Source organism: Nipponia nippon, unplaced genomic scaffold, assembly GCF_047370975.1.
Source record: "Nipponia nippon isolate SJK-2023a ecotype South Korea unplaced genomic scaffold, ASM4737097v1 scaffold_6, whole genome shotgun sequence".
Taxonomy (NCBI): domain Eukaryota; kingdom Metazoa; phylum Chordata; class Aves; order Pelecaniformes; family Threskiornithidae; genus Nipponia; species Nipponia nippon.
This window is the reverse complement of record NW_028262380.1, coordinates 17,439,427-17,458,516: the sequence shown is the minus strand read 5'-3', so window position 1 is coordinate 17,458,516 and position 19,090 is coordinate 17,439,427. Positions and strand designations below refer to the sequence as shown.

Here is a 19,090-nt window from a genome sequence, read left to right as displayed (position 1 = left end):
ATAATCTGTTCTTATTGATCTGAACTACACTAAATTCAGTGAATTTTCATCATTGTAGGTATGAATTATATTTAGTCTTTAAATTAAGCATTGTTACCCTTGTATGAGACAGAAAAGAAGCAATTACCATGTATTTACTTGGAAACCCTTAGAATTATAATCGAGATCTTCTTTTTTCACATTTCAAGACTTTTTTTTTTTTTTTAATTGTATGAAAACACACACAATGGAATATTAAAATATTAAATACTCTACAGGTTGAAGTCGAACTCTTATAAAGTAAATCGTTGGGGAGAAACAAAGGACAGAGTCTTATTGCGACTTTCAGTTCTGCACTGTAGAATCGTTCAGATTAGCAGTGCTCCATATACAAAATTATTTGCAGGACTGGTTTTATAGAACGTAAGAACACAGGCCCAAATACGTGCCCATATTTTGACATCAAGTTACTTAGATATACATAGATAAAGATACATTCTTAGCGAGGAGTTTTAAATAACTTAAGCAGCCTGGACTCTTCTGAAAATTGTATTACAGGCCTGAAGAAAATACCTTTGAAAATCTGCCCCACCGTTTCTCTCTCTGAGTTATTTTAGAGGGCTGATCTTCTGAACTTTTCAACAGTATCCCATTAAGGGACAACAAGGATGGCCATGAGCAACAATATGGATTTAGAGGGCTGCAATTCAAAGAGAGTAGGCCAGGTTAGGCAGCAACCAGCAGGTATTAATTTTAGTAATGAGATTGATCTCATTTTAAAGAGGAGGCTGGTCTCACAGGTGAAGCTCCTGGCTAGGGTCAGAGAAAGACAGTGCTTGCATTTTTCCTGTTTAATTCTGGGAAAATAACTTAGACCAGAAGGGTTCTCCAGCCTGTGCTTAATGCCACTTACGTGATCAGCTCTGCTGAAGGTGCCTTGATGAGTTCTCTCTGCTTCAGTTTCTTATCCACAAAAAGAAAAAGACATCTTTATTCCTGCCTTTATCTGCTTAGTCTGCTGGGACTCCCAGCCAACAAATGGAAGGCTCAAAGTGTACTCTGATCCCTCAGGAAGCTCTTTGGTGGGGCCCTGCTCGCTTGCACCCTGGTGCATGACCGGACCTCCTAGGTCTCTCTCTTGAATGGGTAGGGACAGAAAGAACATACTGGAAAACAGTTTTATTCTGCTCCAATTTCATAAGGCTTTGCATTTTTATGTGCAAACAGAACTCTGTAGCTCATGACATAAATTTAGTATCAATGTGTATTTTTTCCATAGGAATGGCATCTCTCTTCAAAGAACCCTCCCTGCACTCCACTAAGCACATAGAGAAAAACAAATAGACAAAAAGCCAAGTGAAAATTCTTTTTTCCTCTGTTGTTTAGGCACAAGACCCTCAGGTGCTGGAGCAGCTGTCCAAAAACATCACTCGAATGGGTCTGACAAACTTCACCCTCAACTACCTCAGGGTAAGCATACTATAGCTGCTGATTATTGTGAGCATTTTTTAAAAGTTACTGTTAGCTTTGAGTCAAGGTAATGAGAGCAGAGCCTGTGTCAGTCAGGTAAGAAATGGACCTTACTCTTCATGAGGATGAAGGAGAAACACAGAGACTGTAATTTTTGAATAATGGCTTCATTTTTTGTAAGCAAGAAGTTTTCCACCATTTTTCCTCTCTGCTTCACTGTTCCTGAGAAAATCGCAGCTCGTTCTTGTTAAGAGCTGCCTGTCTTCTCCAGCTCTTCGACCTCCCCACCTCTCCCATGCAGAGGCAGGGCTGAGGGAAGGCTCAGCTCCAGTCCTGTTCGCAGCAGTCCCTCTGAGCAGTCCTCGCTTCACTTGCCTCTGGGAGCCTAAGCTCCCTTCTCAGCCTTGCACTGAATCGAGTGTGTTTTTTATGATTAAATAATGCATTTGTTCCCATTGCTTTTTGACCCTTAAAGTGCATTCAAAGTTTGGAAATTTATTTTTATTTTTGAAAGTATTCCCTGGTGTGGGCTTACAATGCATACACTGAAATACGGGTCTGTAGAGTTCATATTTCAAGGTTAAAATTCAGCTTTTTCTTATTTCTAGACATGCCATTAGTAGATAAAATGAGGCAAATTACTCAGTGATACACCAAGCTAACTTGGCCAAGAATACCTGATTTTATTCCTTTGAATTGTGTGAGTAATTATTCAAGATGCTTATTTAAGATAACAAGCGCACTAGAAAATGCAGTTATTTGCAGCCTAATGTAGAGCTGTACCTGATAGTCTATATTTTAGTTGCACTTCATTCAGGTCTGTGATCTTTGTTACACCTTCCCTCTGGATGGAGTCCTGCCCCCAGAGCATTTTGAACTTTAAGGGGGACAGTGTGCAGGCTGAGATGTGCGGTGAGATTTCTCTCACTGTATCCCGACAGCTTATAGACAGCCTGCGGTTGTCCTTACTCTCCCAATATGATAAGCCATTGCTGATTGTTGCGTACGTGGTGTTAGCGTAAAAGTTACTGCTCAAATTACAGTCTGAGTTATGCAGGGCAGGGCTGCTGTACTGTAACTGAAAGAACAAAATGGCATAAAACCTCAGAGGAATAATACATTGCATTAGAATTTTTCCATGTATAAATACAAGAATAATACGCGTGTGTTGTGCATATTGTATTCTCACAGTTAGTTTAATCTCTGGTTTGGTATAGAGAGTGACCATTGAGCTTTGGCAACATCCCTATAGCCACACTGTCGTTGTCTCGTGATGGGGCATCCTAGAGCATGTTCTCCAGAAATCCCCACTGGGGATTCCTCCTCAGTCACACCAAGTTTTGCATTACACCCTCATGGCAAACTGGGCAGCAAGCAGCTGGCTTAGGTAGGCTATTTCCATATTTTCTTTCTAAATTTTCCTGTGGCACAAGGCCTTCTTTTGAGGTCTTCATCCCCTTAGCAAGACCAGGCACACTGGCAAGCACTTGGGCTGCTGGACCGTGCCCAAAGAAGGGCAACGAAGTTGGTGAAGGGTCTAGAGGACAAGTCTTACTAGGAGCAGCTGAGGGAGCTGGTGTTGTTTAGTCTGGAGAAGAGGAGGCTGAGGGGAGACCTTATTGATCTCTACAACTACCTGAAAGGAGGTTGTAGCCAGGTGGGCGTCGGTCTCTTCTCCCTAGTAACAAGTGATAGGACGAGAGGAAACGGCCTCAAGCTGTGTCAAGGGAAGTTTAGGTTGGATATTAGGAAAAGCTTCTTCACCAAAAGGGTGGTCAAGCATTGGAACAGGCTGCCCAGGGAAGTGGTTGAGTCTCCATCCCTGGAGGTATTTAAAAGAAGTGTAGATGTGGTGCTTGAGGACATGATTTAGTGGTGGACTTGGCAGTGCTAGGTTAACGGTTGGACTCGATGATCTTAAGGGTCTTTTCCAACCTTAACAATTCTATGATTCTATGATACCAGCCACAGTACTCAGTACCTGTCCTCCGCAAGGCTCAGAGGGCCATGCTGAATTTGCAGTGCTTTCTCTGTCACCGACCCCTTCCAGGTCCTTTGTGGCGTATTCGGTAATTGCTGGATGTGACAATGCAAATGAGAAAGGCAGGGTCCCTGTTAGGATGCAGCTGGCATCAGGCACCCATGCTGCTCCCCCTGTCAGCATCAAAAAAAAAAAAAAGAAAGGAAGGAAGGGGGGGAGGGAGGAAAAAAATCCTCAGAAAAAGAAAACTGGGATCAAGATAAGCGCTAGGGAGATGAGCAGTGAAGTGGAAGGGGATGAAAAGATGAAGTCTTACTTTTTTTCTTCTTCCAGGCTAGTTTTATTAGCTTAACAGACAACATTAGGTCTCTGGGTGCAAAGCTTCCTCTGGCTCCCGCTGTGGTGATTCCAAAAGGAATTTTTTTTTTTTTCCCAAGCCAATCTTTGCATCTCTCTTTCTTGTGGTGAGGAATTGATCATTCTGCTCTTTTTTCAGATGTTCAGCTCATCATGGGAGCTCATAGTAGATGATATATTTCCATTTTGATTTACTTCTTTCCCAATTACTTTCTTCTGTTAATTTTAACATGAAAATCTTTTCTGAACTTGGGATTGTAAAATCATGCACTAAAAAATGTGGTAAATGCACTTAGGTTTAAGGTGTTTTGTTTTGTGGTTGTTTTTTTTTTAAGTCAGCATTTTATGATATTTTATCCAGTCTTCCCTGTGTTTAGTAATTAGCACTGTTACATGGTTTTGAATAAGGATTTGAAACTAAGCATAAAAATGATTTCCATTTTTTTTTTCTGCTGCACACAGCAAAGGCTTGTGATACTCATAAGCGAAAACTTCACTGATGGGCAGAATTAATCATTTTTATTCTCCAACGTGCACACAGCAGCAAGCTGTGCTGCAGTCTCTTTAAGGGCAGAATTTAAACCTCGATTTCAGATGGTTGTGATATAAAGGTACAGCCTGAATTTTTTTACATTCTAGACATCACAGAATGCTAAATCATTGCTAGTTGGGATAATTGCAGTTGCTGGCATGTAAACCTCCATTCCAGAGTGCCACATGCCTGTAGAGCCACAGCTTTGGATGCATGCCCTGGTTTGTCTTCATTCCCTCCAAGTAAAGCTGTCCAGCATAGAAGAACATTGATTTTGTAAATCATATTTAATACAAATTTAAAATATATCTTCTTGGAACCTGGAAATGAAATGTTTTGTCCTGTGTCATTTGCCAAACGCTCTTTCTCCCTGCTTTTTCTGGCTCTGTACAAAACCATAGGCTTCCTGTCTTTCTAGTTACCAGTTTGTTTTGTTCCAGCATAATTGATTACCTCATCAATGGGGTCAGCATACTTTGCTGTAGCTGCTGACTAGGAGTTGAATAGGCTGTCTCAGAAATAATGAGCAAAACCTTGTAGGTTTTAAATTAATATCAAGGTTTTTAAAATGTAATTTCTCATCAAGTCATCAAGTAGTAGATATTACAAACTATCAGATAATAAGGCCAAGACCTATATCCTAGTCTCAGTCGGTACGAGTCCAGGAACAAACAGAAATCCTGTACGGAGTTTGAAGATGGAGATAACACTTAGAGGAACAGTTTCCACCAAGCTACAATAATTTCACCCCCACACATTACCTTCTTTTTTTTTTTTCCCCTATGTAATTTTCTAGTTGCTCAGCTATTTTATTTAGATTTTCAGTGCATAATGGATTGAATGTACTCTAAAAACAGTAGCTTTATACCAGCAGCCCTATTCACAATTTGGAGCTCAAATGTTTCTTGCTGCCTTCTATAAAATTATTTATTCTCTCAAAATTTCTGAAATTATAAAAAAGCCAGCCTTTACTGTCAATTAGGCAGGACTACCTGGCCTTACCCTCAAAATGTAGTTTTATCTTGCCCAGCAGGTTTTCAAAATTTGTCTCGGCTTTCTTGCACTGGTTGGGTTGGAGCGATTTCTTAGTGCTCTTCCCCAGGTGTAGCTATTGCCTCGTCCCCACGCCGTGGGTGGGCTCTGGGAGCCAGTTCATTGGTGTTAACGGAGCCAAATCTGCATCTGTCCTTTGCAAAGTGAGAGTCAGCGTGGCAGAGCCCTCCCGCTCTGTGTCGGGAGAGGTATCTAGGCAGGGGAATGCACACTCCCATTTCCCCTTACATCCTGTATGGTTATATTAACCAAGGCTTCTCTGAGCTACAAATTATCCAATTTATTTGTTTTCTGTATAAACCAATAATGAAGTGTTACTATTGCAACACAGAGGACAATATTTTCTGAATCCCCACTTTTACTAATTTAGTTCTTCACTAGACACTTTCGGATTTCTTCTGCTAGGAGAATAACATGAATTATTTAACGGGATGCAATTTTCTAAAGGCAGTACTTACATTGCAATCAAAAGCCATTGGTATGTATACCCATTGTGTATGCAAAATTTTCTTTTGCACATGCAAAATAGGCACGCATGCAACAGCTTCCTTTAATGTGCAGGGAAATTTGCTTCTCGGAATACTGTTTCATGCATGGAAAGGATATGAACTCAAATCATTTGGGAGCTAGTTTGCTCCTAGTATGTAACAGTTTGTGGCAGCTATCTGGTCAATATTTTACAGCTGTTTGTGTATCTTCAGTGAAGAAGGAGAAAGGTTACATGCAAGCGTGTTAAGGATGCAAAGTCCGGCACTGGGAGAAAAGAAATGCTATATTTAGTCACTCATGCAATGTGGATTTGTTTCGCTTTGTGAGTTACCTTATGTCATCATCTTCTACCTACGTCATCATGCATTGCATTTCCCACAGGTTCCCTGACACACACAGTGCACGGGATGACTAGCACTCTCAGCAGCAACTGGTCCAGTGCTACTCATTTCCTTGTAGGCTTCTCTGCAGTGTCATGCTAGTGTCTCAGCTGCGAATGTCAATGGCTGCGTAGCACCGACCAGCTGAAGAGGCATTGTCATTCCCGGCGTGCACGTCCGGCATTGAGGCACAGAGATGAGCACCGGGGCACTCAGAGGGGTCAGCCAAGGGGAGGGGGCCATTCTGAGAAAGCAAGGGCCTGGTTTTGCAGAGCACTTGGAATTTCGTCTTGTCCCATGTACTAATAACAAAACTATTGCCGTTGGATGCAGTCTGTTGTCTCAGGCTAGCAGTATAGTTGAAAAAGGTGTTTCTGGGAACACAGTAGTGAAAATGGTTTTTCCATTGCTTAGTACCACGGTAGAGCTCGGGGGCAGGGGCAGTTTGTTAAAGCAGCATTGGGTTACTCTGAGCTCAAACTTTCTTGCTCTGCTCTTCCCTGCTTCATGCTTCTGCCACGTTTCCATGTTTTCAGTAGATACGAATGAAGTCCTACACACAGCAACTTCATTTACTTTGTGCTGTGCACTGAATGGGGGGTGTTAGGGAAACAGAGTATGTGATCGTGTAGCGAGATGCTGTATCCTAATGGATATGAATAAGAAATTCTGTTAAGGGTTCACAAGCACTCCAAGGAGGGGGGTTGGATCATTTAATCATTCTGGAGCTTTTCCTATGAAAGCTGTCAAAATTTTAAAGAATCCTCAGAACTGGAGATGCTGAAAGCAGACACAACATTTTGTAGACTTTATTCCTATAAATGATGGAATTTTTCAACCTAAAATCAGCTTGGGGCAGCTTTCCCCAGAAAAATGCAGTCAAAATCAGAGGGTTCTCACAGAAGGATTCAGATGACTATAGCTGGCTATCCGTAATCTGTCTGTGCCAGCTATAATTAGCTGGTTCTTCCAAGGTTTTCTGGCAATGTAATTTCTTAGCATTTATTTTAGTAATGATCACAGTGGTTTCTGTTCCTCTCTTTTATGCATCTAATGCTTTACAGACAGTGTTATATGTTACTTTCAGAATAATAAATGAGAAGAAATGTATTCTTTGCAACAGCTCATTCAGTCAAATGTTAGCTTTTCACTTTTTTAATAAAGACACATCACAAAATAGTTATATTGAGAGTTATTCTGTCATAAGAAGGAAAGATCAGAGAAAACAATACAGCAAAATTTTTAAAAAAGAAGTAATCAGGATGGAGTGGGTGGGACAGGGGAGCAGGGATGGGAGAGCTGCAGAGGATGGGACAGGTAGAGAACGAAGCACCAACTTAGAAATGTTCTGAAGAGGAGATGGAATCTGAAGCGATCTCTGGATAGGACATGAGTTGGAAAGATAACATTCATATTCTTAACAATAATAGTGGTATGCTTTTCATCCACTGATAGCTAAGCATTTTATTAAAACAAATGAAGTGTTTTATAGATGGGAAAATTGTGGCACGTGAGAAGCAAACAACGGTGGAGCGAACCTGATAGCATGTAAAAAAATCAGATGGCAATTTTAAACCAGACTTTGGAGAGTACAGTGAGCTGGTGCAGTCATGACCACTTCTGCTTCTCATGGCTCTGAAATAGATTTTAGTGTCTGTGGACAGCAGGAATTTCAGAAGGCAGTGAAAAATGGGGAATGGAAACAGAGTGCAAGTGATTAGAGAACAAATTGGGATTTTAGCAGAAATGGCAAATTTTACCGGTGGTCTGGAGATGGTAATGGCCAGTCTTCACACAAAGGGCACTCCTAGGCTCATGAATATCAGTTAAGAAGAAATATATATTGTGTATGAACACAAGCCAGCTACCATGCCCACTGGACATACAGACCATATGACCTTTGAAATAAAATTAAGGTCTGGACTAATGAGAATGGAAGGATGATAATCAGCGATGTGAGTCCTTGAAGCATCCATGAGTAAGAAATCAGAATGAAGTTAGGTTGGAGCAGTTTAAAAATAAAAAAGTCAGAAAGGTAAAAGAGAGACAAAGACAATGCACTAGCCGTATAAAAACAAGCTACAAGATTTGAACTAATAATGTTATTCCAAAGAAAAAAAAAGATGAAGGAAAAAAGTCCAAGAACACAGCCACAGGCTCTCTTTTTAGAAGACCAAATTAAAGCTTGGGCTAGTATGCAGTGCAGTCATAAATAATAATAACTATTAATTAAGTTTAGGAATGAGAGCTGCAGAGGTACGATTTGTATGAAGACCTGAAAACGCCAAAACTAGTTTCTTGTTCAAAGCAATGAAAACAGCAAAAATTTTAATTAGTTGTTTAATATTGAATATCCATGGGTGTTTGGTGCAAATTGTTATGCAGGGAGGGGTCGGTGCTCAGAAGAGGTCAAGAAATAGGCTTTAAAGCAAAGCTGGTCATTCAGATCTTTGTTCTTGGAAGCAGTTTTTTTAGAACCTGAAGTATTCATTGTAGAAAGCTTATGGCAGCCCTGCGGTCTCTTGATTTGGAAAGTGAATCCTATACCCCCCCACCTCTTGTTTTTAATCTCCAGAAAGATTCTTTCATGAGTCTGTTTATTGTGATATCACAAGCAACTCGGTCATATAATGTTTTTAAATAATTTTCTGTACGTAGTTAACTTTACTGGCTGGCCTGCTTGTCCCTTCCCCTTCCTCTGCCACTCTTTCTATAGGTAAAATGGCATTACCGCTTACCCATCTCTGCTGGAGAGATCTTCTTTGATGCATCTCAGGATCAAATTTGGCTTTTCCGTGTCTACATATGTTGGAGTTCTGCTTTGGACTCTTGAGTTTGATCCTATTTCTAGGATGTTCCCAAAAAGAACATCTTTTTTGTGTGATGATCTTCAACATTCTCATCTTTCTTGTGTGATCCCCTGATCCTTGTCTGTATGGAGGATGCCTCCCCACTTTGTCATTCAGTCTGTCCGTATAGTCCCACTTTTTCTGCTGTAATCTCACCATTTTATATTCACAACAGAAACCCTAAAACCCAAAACCTGACTCTAAACAGTAAAATAGACTGAGCATTTCAAAAGTGAATAATAGTCCTGGGTTTCTTTGGGTTTTAGAGACTGGCACACACAAAACTAAATTTGTCTTCCAGTCACCTCCCTTGGACTGGTGTAAGCACTGTCAGGAGACTAATCTGATGAAAAAACTAATCTAGTCCTTTCTACCCAAATGATGACCATCCTTAATAGCTCCCTGAGTGCTACTTGTGCTGGGCAGGGAAGAGAGCAGCAGTGTGGATTCATATCAGCTGGCATCTGTCTTGAAGTTGGACCTCATCTCCAAATTTGCCAGCACTGAAAGGAAAAGACAAGAAAGTGCTGGGGAATCCTACAGATCCTAAGCTGTAAATTTCCCTTTCTTACTTCTGGATCTGAGAACATCATAGCAGTTGTGTCTGACCTATTATGGCCTCACACTGCTATAAATTTATTCACTTCAGTAGAGTGACTACTGACTTTCAGCGGTACAATTTAGAAAAGACTCTTGCTCATACCAGATTACCATAATTTACAAAACTTGAATTGAAAACAAAATAAGCAGAAAGAGAAACGGTTGATTTATCGCACTGGTTCTGGGTGAAAAACAAAATTCTATCTGTATATATGTGCATATGGATGTAAGTGGAACACACACTTTTGTTGGTTCGCTATGAACCATACTGTTTAGTAATTTGCTGATTAATTGCAAATATTCTTCATTTGTACTAACCTATTAGAAAACTTTGGTAAACTTTTTCACTGCTGTATGTACACATACATGAATATCAGTGTCTATCTAGTGGTCATTAATGAGCAAATCTGTGCATTGCTTTTGATTTGTAAGGATACCTTCTGTTCATGTTAAAGGAAATATCAACAGGTGTATCAAATTAATAAACAGAAGCTCATGATTTTGTGTTTACCTTACCTCAGGTAGACCCATAGGATGTAACATGGAGAATCTACAGCCAGCGCTGATGAGCAGAGGTGCTGAACCAGACTTGTACTGATGCATACATGAGGCTTGTGAGCGGAGTGGAGGCAGGAGACATTATTAAAATGATAACACAGGTTTCCATCTGAATTGTGTCATTTCTGGTACGGTGTTCTGCACAGCTAGAAAACTGTGCTATATGGAGTGTTCGTCCTTACCCCAAATCTCTTCCGTAAACCTGTGCCTTGTTACCTTTTCCAGTTGGTGTTGCTGCCTCACCGTTACTTCATAATAAGGCAGTTTGTTAATCAAAGATCCAGTTCAACATCCACTGAAGTCAATGGGTATATCTCCTTTGATCCAAATGTCATCTCATAGTTTTTCATTTATTCAGAGGTCTTTTATTCCCATAAAATCCAATTTATTGAAATTAATTTCTCCATTCCCCTGGGCAATTTTAGCCATGAAAATGCCATGCTTCGTGAACAACAACAACAACTGCTTATTTTTATTGCTTGTTTTTTTGTTGTTTTGTTTTGGGGTTTTGTGACAAAAGAAAATTAACTTGATTTAGCCACAGATTATAGTTCTTAGGTGAGCCCAAAGGAACAAATATCAACCTGGGAATCTGATTTGAAGAAACGGTTTAGGAATAGAAAAGAATGAAGGAACACAAAAGAATAGTGCTTTCATAGTAAGACAGAGAATTTTTTCATTTTATTAATCATTCAGGCAAAACTTAGAGCTGATTTAATTGAAGGACGGTGCACCATTTCTACGCAAGATAAGGTGCTTTTACTAAAGTAAGTATGAATCACATGAAAAAAAGCCCACAGCCATATTCCCTAGCCTAGATTTCATAGCATCTCATTTATAAAGCAGGATTGGACCCAGCTATGCTGGATCAAAACCTCCAGGGAAAACACAAGCACTGTTTAAACAAAATGGTGTTGGTGACTAGGCAGAGATCACGGTACTCTCCAGAGCAGACCTTGACTCACTCTGGTGCTTCGCCGCACCAGCTTCATCAGGAGTATTACCACTCTGTATACCACAATGTAACGTAGATCCCAAGTCTACAAGAAGGCAGAGGTTTCTGTAATGAGGAAAAGTAATGAAATATAAAATGGAATAATCTTCTGATAGTGATATGCAGAGGAAGGAAGTAAAGTTTCAATCTTCTAAACACTACATCGGACCTTTCCACTGATTAGCTTTTGACAAGATGTGTTTGAGCTATGGTGTCTTTTGAAATACGGTAGTCTATTTAATAGCAAGTCTCTGTCTTTTATAACTCTCCCAATATCGTGGTGGCATTCCAGTGTATCCTTGGATGCCTTACTGATTTTCTTTCCCAGTGTCTGAGATGAAATGTTAAGCCATACAAAGGAGAGAATATCATATATTCTATGGCTAAGTGCCCTTGAACAATGTAATTTTAAAAATGAATTAATTTTATGAAAATAATTTCAATAAGAAACAGAACATGAAATACAGCTTGCTCATTATGATAGCTAACAGTGTAAGGAGAATGAAAAATGATTCAGAACAAAATGTATATTCTTGGAGTCTTTCAATGTTATCACCAAAATCATATTCATGACACTTTTTGTTTCTTTTGTCCACCTTCTTGGTGGCTAATTGTATCTTGAAGACCATCTGGTCTCTTTGTTTCTCAGCTTCTTCAAATCCTTTTTAGTTTAGTGTAAGGATAGGTTGGTTCCCATAGTCTTATTTTAATATTCATATTCCTACTGTGGGCCACTTTGCTACCTAAAGTAAGCTTCCTGTTGCTATAACAAATGGTAAGGAAAAATTATGCTTTCAATTACACAAGTATGCAAACTGGAATAACATCTCAGAAAGCAGTGGCCCTTCTCCAGAGTGATATAAGTGGGTGCAAAGCTTCTCCTGTGGTATTTATGTATGTCATTACCTTTAGAAATACAAGGTACGAACACTATCAGATTAATCAGCGAACTTCACAGCAGCAAAGGCCATGTGGACACTGTCATACCCTGACTTCCAAGGCTTGCTCCCAAGCTTCTGCCAGTTGGCCCGGTTCTGCTGAGACCACAGGGAGCAGCCATGCACTGCTCAAGGCTCTTCTGAGTACGAACCCAGTTCAGAGGGAAAAGGCTGCCTCCCTTCCAGACCAAAAAAAGCTTCAAGAGCTTTCTTTTTCTTTTTCACTGACTACTGCAGCAGGGATTAGAAATACATGAAGCAAGAGGAAAAGCAGCAGAAACAAAATCTACCCACATTCCAAAGCACTGTAGCCCCCCAGGGGGCTTGAGAAGGATGCTGTCTATGAAGATGCTCTCAATTCTCTGCTTACGCTGTCCTCCCACATTTCTTGCACCACATTCTGCTAAAGACCATTCCCTTGAAGAGGATAGAAAACCAGAGAAATCACAGGAAGGGTCAAAATATAAAACAAAATACTTCTTTTAACGCTGATTGGTTTGGACTGATATTTTAGGCTTTTTTCTCTCCATTTCCTTTAAGTGAAATTAAAGCAGAAAGCAGCCTTTTTTGACACCTGCTATGAAGGCAGTTATTGGTCCTTGAAAATGCCTTTGTTTAAATGGAAGTTGTGGCTGATTAGTTCTTCTTGAGATGGATGTATCATGCCAGCTTTTACCCCTAATTTGTATTCTCACTCAAACCTAAAGGGAGCTTACATTTTTAACTTCCAGTGTTTGATTTCATTGTTCAAAGTTTTGTTCTTTTATAGTTTCTTTTTGGACAAGAATTAGATTAGAAAGAACTTCAGAGAGTATCAACTGCAAGAGGGTTGATGATTTTGGTGGAATTATACTGAGTTATAAAAAAATCAGGCCAAAACAGGGAAAAAACACTTAGAGGAAAAGTACATGCGTTTAATATTCTTCAAGCTTGCTTTGACAAAGTTTTTAAAAGGTGAGCTGCTGAAATTTTGCTCACACTCGTTTCTTTTAGGCACATAAACATATGCTTTCCCAAACAATGAATATAGTTCATCTTTGCTCAGCTTCCTACTGGTAAGGCTGGAATCAAGTTCTTGAGACAGTGTCTGAGGCTAGTTATGGACACAGTCCAAAAAGCTATTCATCTATATGTGTAATCATGGAAGATGATGTATATAAAGGTGAAAACAACCATTTGTCATCGCAGTCTAGCTTAAAGATGATATGTGCCTTGGGAATAAGGCAATATGGACAGTTTTTCTTCTCATTAGCTGCTTTATTCGTATCTGCAGGGGCTGTCAGAAACATGCATTTAATAACACTCAACTCCCTGTGTTTTAATAAATAAAGCTGTATGAATCTATAGAATATCATAGAAATTGTGATTGTGCAGAAAACGCCTTTGGTGATGAACAATTCAACCTCCCTCTTGGGAGCGCTCAAAAAAATTAAACAAAACCCAGAAGGGCTTAATCTATGATGACTTTTTTGTTTATCACATTGGTATTTTTATATGAATATGAAATTCTGTGTTTTCCCCAGTTTTAGTTGAACCCCCCCCCCCGTATTAGTTGGCCATTTTAGGCAGTGTGTTATTGAGGCAATGGGAAAGTCCAGGGAGTGCATCTGTGGTTGGTTATCTGTATTAAACACCTTGAATGAATTGCATAGCATCAGGAAAACCAGATGACTTCAGCTATCCAAAAAGTACAAGAAAATGCATTGCCTGCAGGCTTTTGTGGCTATTATAAAATAGAAATAATTATGAAGAGGGGAAAAAAGTTCATCCACATACATTTACTAAAGTGTATGTCCATGACATCATTAAAAACATACCTGAAAGTTCTAGCATAGTAAAGCAATTTCCTATAATGAATTTTGTTATGCCTTCTCATGTTTTCTGTGGACTCTGAAAATCTAGATCTAACCGCACTCCCATCATCATAGTATCTGATCTTTTTGCAATTTTTTATTTTTTATTCCGGTGGCATTGTTATAAAAGCCATTATACCCCTTGCACAGGTGAGGAGCTTTAGGATGCTCAGAAGGACATAAAGCCACAGTCAGACTTAGGGGCCTCACTGCAGCCTTCAGCTAGAGGCTTATCTTTGACTGGAGTTCATTGCTTGGGACACCACAGGCATGTGTGGCATGTTGGTTTCAGCCAGCCATTCTTTTGTTCATTTTTACAGCACAGGACTGGAGGTGGTAAGTGATGCCTGGCTTTATCTGGTGTTCCAGAACCCTTGCCCAGAAATCTTGACACATGGGTCAATGCCCTCCTTAACCTGAGGGAGTTCAAAGCCTCATGTGCCGATGCACCATGAACAGGCTAAAAAAGTAGCGTCTGCTGTGAGCAACCCGTTGAAGCTGGGCCACAATGCAGCCAGGAGGGCCTGGCTCCCTGGGTCAGAAAGGAGAGTACAAAAAGGAGCCAGATTGTCTCAGCTGATAGGGAGCGTGGCTGACTAAGAATGAGGACTTCTATGCTCCAGTCTTTGGTCTCAGGACTCATTTTTTTGTTGAAGAGCGACTGAACAGCAGATTGGAGTGAAGGTGCCAGTGGTTGCTCTTCTGTGTACTCAACTTGTACTTCTATGTACTTAAGCCATCCAGGTCTATCAGACTTCGAGCTCATTCATCTATTCAAACCCTCAGGTTATGTCCATCTTGTATACTAAACAGCACCTAGCGATGTTCTTGGGTACCTGAACGCAATGTCTGTCCTCTTTTAGAGCTGTCCCTGGCCTGCTTTGCTGACTCTCACATAATTCCTGAGCGCAGTTCAGGAGTTGGCATGATACAGAGTCCATTGCTGGAAGGCAGTTTGTATGTGGTCTCCTGTCTTGGTGCATGAGAAGGCTTAGCATTATGAAGGCGGGACGTTCCCTGCCAGTTGGCCTCACTGCCAGAGAACAGCACTGGCACATTTAGTTTACTAGGGTTGCTATGCCTTCAGGGGGCTTAAGCACCCTATTTTGTGAATTCTGAACTGTTTGAGTATGTGCCAGGCTCACCTCAACCAAGGCAGGTGAAACACAGGTGCCTCAGCAGGACTTTTATGGCTCATACTCTTGGAGCTGAATGCTTAAATGTAGGTAGTTTCAGATCTGTTTTTTTTTCTGATGTTGCATTTAGTGGTACGCCCATGGTCACAGACAAAGAATGAGCTTGAAGACCAGCTCTCCTAATCTTTTGCCTGATATCATTACCGCTGTTTCATTCCTTTTTTTTTCTGTATTAACAGAAACGCGTGCTTGTTTGTACTTATTCTTTCTGTCACAGGAAAATGCTACTATTGTTCTCCTGCATACTGGGATCACAGTTGGTAATAACAACTTGCTCTGTCAGCTGGCAGGAGAAATGGCAGTCTCTTTTTACTCCTCTCCCATACACACTTCTAGTAGTGACAGAAATACCTTTACTTGCCTCTCTGGAAGAGGCCAGCTGCCTAGACTGGAGGCAGGCGTGTAACAGCCAAGCATCAAAGTGCCCAACTGGTACATAACACAACATGTTCTGGGATGTGAGGACAGCTCCTGAATGCCACAGAGAACCCGTAACACTTGGAAGTGTGTGTCTGGGTCCACAAAATGGGTCTAAAATCTGAAAAACATGCCAGCTCCTTCTTGAATACCTCTGGTCCTTGTGTGCTTGTCTGAGTAAAGTAAGAATTTATTCTTTGATTTCTTTTGTTAGTGCTGCAAAGTCATGCAGCTTGCAAAGATTAGAGGGGTTTCTCCTTTCTGAGTTGCACTTTACAACAGAATTGTTAAGCGCCGAGTGCAGTGTTTTATTGTGGTGATATATGAGACAGAAGGAACACAGCTTGACTTTCAAACTCCAAGCAAGAGTTTGCAGTGCTAGCAATTAGGAAAAAGATATTTGTACATGTAAACTGCAGGTCTGATGTAGAAATCACTGTGAGATAATAATCTTGGGACCTTATGACGTTATTTTACCAAGGCACAAATGAAGTATAACAGCAGTTTAAGGACCTTGTTGTGCAAAACTTTGCACAAATCTAGTAATAGATCAGCTGGTCTGTTTTTAAAAGGAGGGAAGGAAGACTATTTATTTCCCCCCAAAGGAACTGCTACAAAGCTCTTTTCCTTATCAGAAGAACACCTTTTTCCTGAATGTTATCTCTTTGACATTTGTTCTGTATAACCTAATGAGGGCAGGTGGAACACCATGGGAATGAGTTATTGTTGATTTGATATAATTTTAACTTTTGTTTCAAGCCTGCACATGGAGTTGGTATTTTGAGCCTACATTTTGCTTATTGGTGACCTTGGGCTATTTTATAGTCAATAGAAGAAAAAAAAGTAGTGCTTCTTTTTACTGCTAGGCTGTTAGGTGGCTCAAAGTCTTATCTAGAGACCATGACAGAGTTTCAGTGTATTTTTTCTTCTGTGAGCAGCAGAGAGTGTGGCTTGATCTCCCCACATAAAATGGTAGGGAGCATTCGTGATTTAGATTCTTCCCTGAATGTTTGATTTAGACCTCTTGCACATCTCGTAACAAACACACAGTGGTATTCCTGGCTAAGGGACCCTGCTGTGCTGGCAGGGTGAAGCAGCACACCGTGGCCCTGTCTGCTGCCCCCATTACTCAACGGAGATGACAGTCCGCTGGGTGCTGCCCGCCCTGGCAGCCAGACACAAGCTGACCTTTCTGCATGAGAGAAGGTTCCAGGAATCCCCCCCAAAATGATCTTTTGACATGGTCATGCCCAGAAGATGGGCTTTCCTCTGCCAGATGTAAAGGGCTATGCAAACCTGTTACTCCCCTGGTATCAGCAGTATTGGCACAGGGGTTTGATCCTCCTCAGAGTTGATGCAGCGTTGTGTGTGCAGTAAAACCCAGTGATCGGGAGAGGAGCTTGTGCATCCTCAGCTACGCCCACGCTCCTCCTGTGGCCAGCCTGTTTTAATTTGCCTTCTTGGCACTAAACAAGTATGGGGGAGACCTGAGGGTTACAAATGATCACCATGGAAAGTAAAGCCATGGAAACTAAAGATTTAACCTTATCTGTGCCCAGGTACAGCCTCTTCCCATCCTGGAATGAACCCAGAGGTGTGTTAAACTCTGGATCAGACAGAATATGAGGTAGTAGAGTAACAAGGTTCAGGGAATGCTTTGAGACAGTCTCTTGAATCTCAAATGGCTGAACATCCATGGTCTGTTTACATGTCCCTAATACTTTACATGGTACTGTAATACCAAACCCTGGCTGAAGGTGAATTCCCAGTGCTGCTACTCTGCCAGGATCAGGGGACAGCTTCTGTCACAATAAGAAGAAAAACTGCTTTAGCTCAGCCTGCCAGATAAATGACCATTCTTTGAAATTCCATCAGGAAGGCAGTTCTTCTAAAAACCATTTTCTCCTCTTCACTGTACTTGGATACTGGAAAAACTAGAAGAGTCATACACAGATTAAAAAAAAAATTAAATGCAATATAGAACTAAATGTAGTTTTCTATGTTGTCATCTATCTTGGCTTCTGGACAAAGAGATTTGGTCCGCAGCTGTGATGTCATCTTACTTATGCCTCCCAGCCATAGTGGAGTAAGGGTGATCCCCAAGAGCTCTTCTGAGTCTGGACCTGAGAGCCACAAGCCTCCACAATACCATCAGTCTCTGCTCCAGAATGACCCTTTCTGGGGAGCTGAGATGATCAGCAGTAATTAGAGCTAAAGTAAGATAGCTTTACTTAAGCAAGCCAGCAAGGATCTGGCTCAGAACACAGTCCTAAAAACGCCTTTGTTTATCACCAAGCAGAAAACCTTCTCCAATTGCTTTCAGAAACCGACACATGGATTGGCTGGCTGTACCAGTTTCAGCCACACGTTTGTCCCACATCACCAGTTTCAGCCACACATTTCTGCCCACATGCTGCCTATTCCCTTGGTTATTTTTTGGACAGATCTGTTCCCCCAGCTGGTTTGCTGTACAGCACACAACTAGCTGGGCTCGCACAGCAGTGGGGACAGCATGGTGCTGCTTAAGCTGGCATTGCCACCTAAGAAACAGCAGCCTTAGTGTAGTGTCCTTTGGATCCTGACCCTTCCTAAAACTTCTACGTGATTTCTTCTGGCCTTGCTTTCTGGGAGAGGGGGAGAAGGGAGAGAAGGCAGTCAATTAGTACTGACGATTCTGAAACAAGATTTTTCCTAAGTAGCAGCGTATTCGATATTTGATGGGTTATTCAATCACAGGTTATACAGCTGGATACAAATACTTGCAGTCTTCTTCCTTCTCAACAACAGAAGAGTTTAACTCATTTGTCCCACAGATTATTGAAGCCACAGATTACTGAAGGGTTGGGGAAACTGGAGCATACCTATTAAATATAAAGGAATTGCCAGCATTTCTCATGTTCTCCACACCCTAAATGTTCACTTCGTGGTGCTCATACCATATTGCTTCCCAGAACACCAAGACTAGGGTTCTTTTGCAGTCTGCAAAACTAGTTAAACGCGTAAAAACAAGGGGTCTGAAAGAGCATATTCCTGCTAAAGCTTTGCTGGTCAGTGGTGTCTGCAGACTGATTTGTCCTCGTGTCTTGATCAATTGACTCATGCCATAATGATCTCATACTTTTCCCGTTCAATCTCAGAATATTTTTAATGATTGGAAATCTCTGGCTCTGGCTGTGCTTTGTACCTTGTGTCATCTCTTAGACTTCAGGAAATTTCTTCGCAAGAGTTTCCACCTTTCGGTGGAGCTAACGAAAGGGCTCTCCAAGCTGTACGATTCTTCATCATCAACTCTCAGAATGAACCCGCTCAGGAAGAACAAGATAAATCAAACATAGGCAAGGATATAATGCAGACAATTCACAATAATAAAGTAGCTGCATTAGTCTCAAAACAGCAATTCAAAGGAGCATAGGATTAAGCAAATACTGTATATGCCAGTTCATT

The 19,090-nt window shown here is 40.9% G+C and overlaps 1 protein-coding gene across 9 annotated transcripts in view; it reads left to right on the top strand.

The window, feature by feature from the left end:
• The window catches only part of LDB2 (LIM domain binding 2), a 225,160-nt gene that overhangs the window by 176,557 nt on the left and 29,513 nt on the right, over positions 1–19,090 (top strand). For all 9 annotated transcript variants that reach the window (XM_087737395.1, XM_087737394.1, XM_087737396.1 and 6 more), the window contains one exon: positions 1,366–1,449. In XM_087737395.1, coding sequence (XP_087593521.1) covers positions 1,366–1,449 — 84 coding nt within the window. The remainder of the gene's footprint in view (positions 1–1,365; positions 1,450–19,090) is intronic.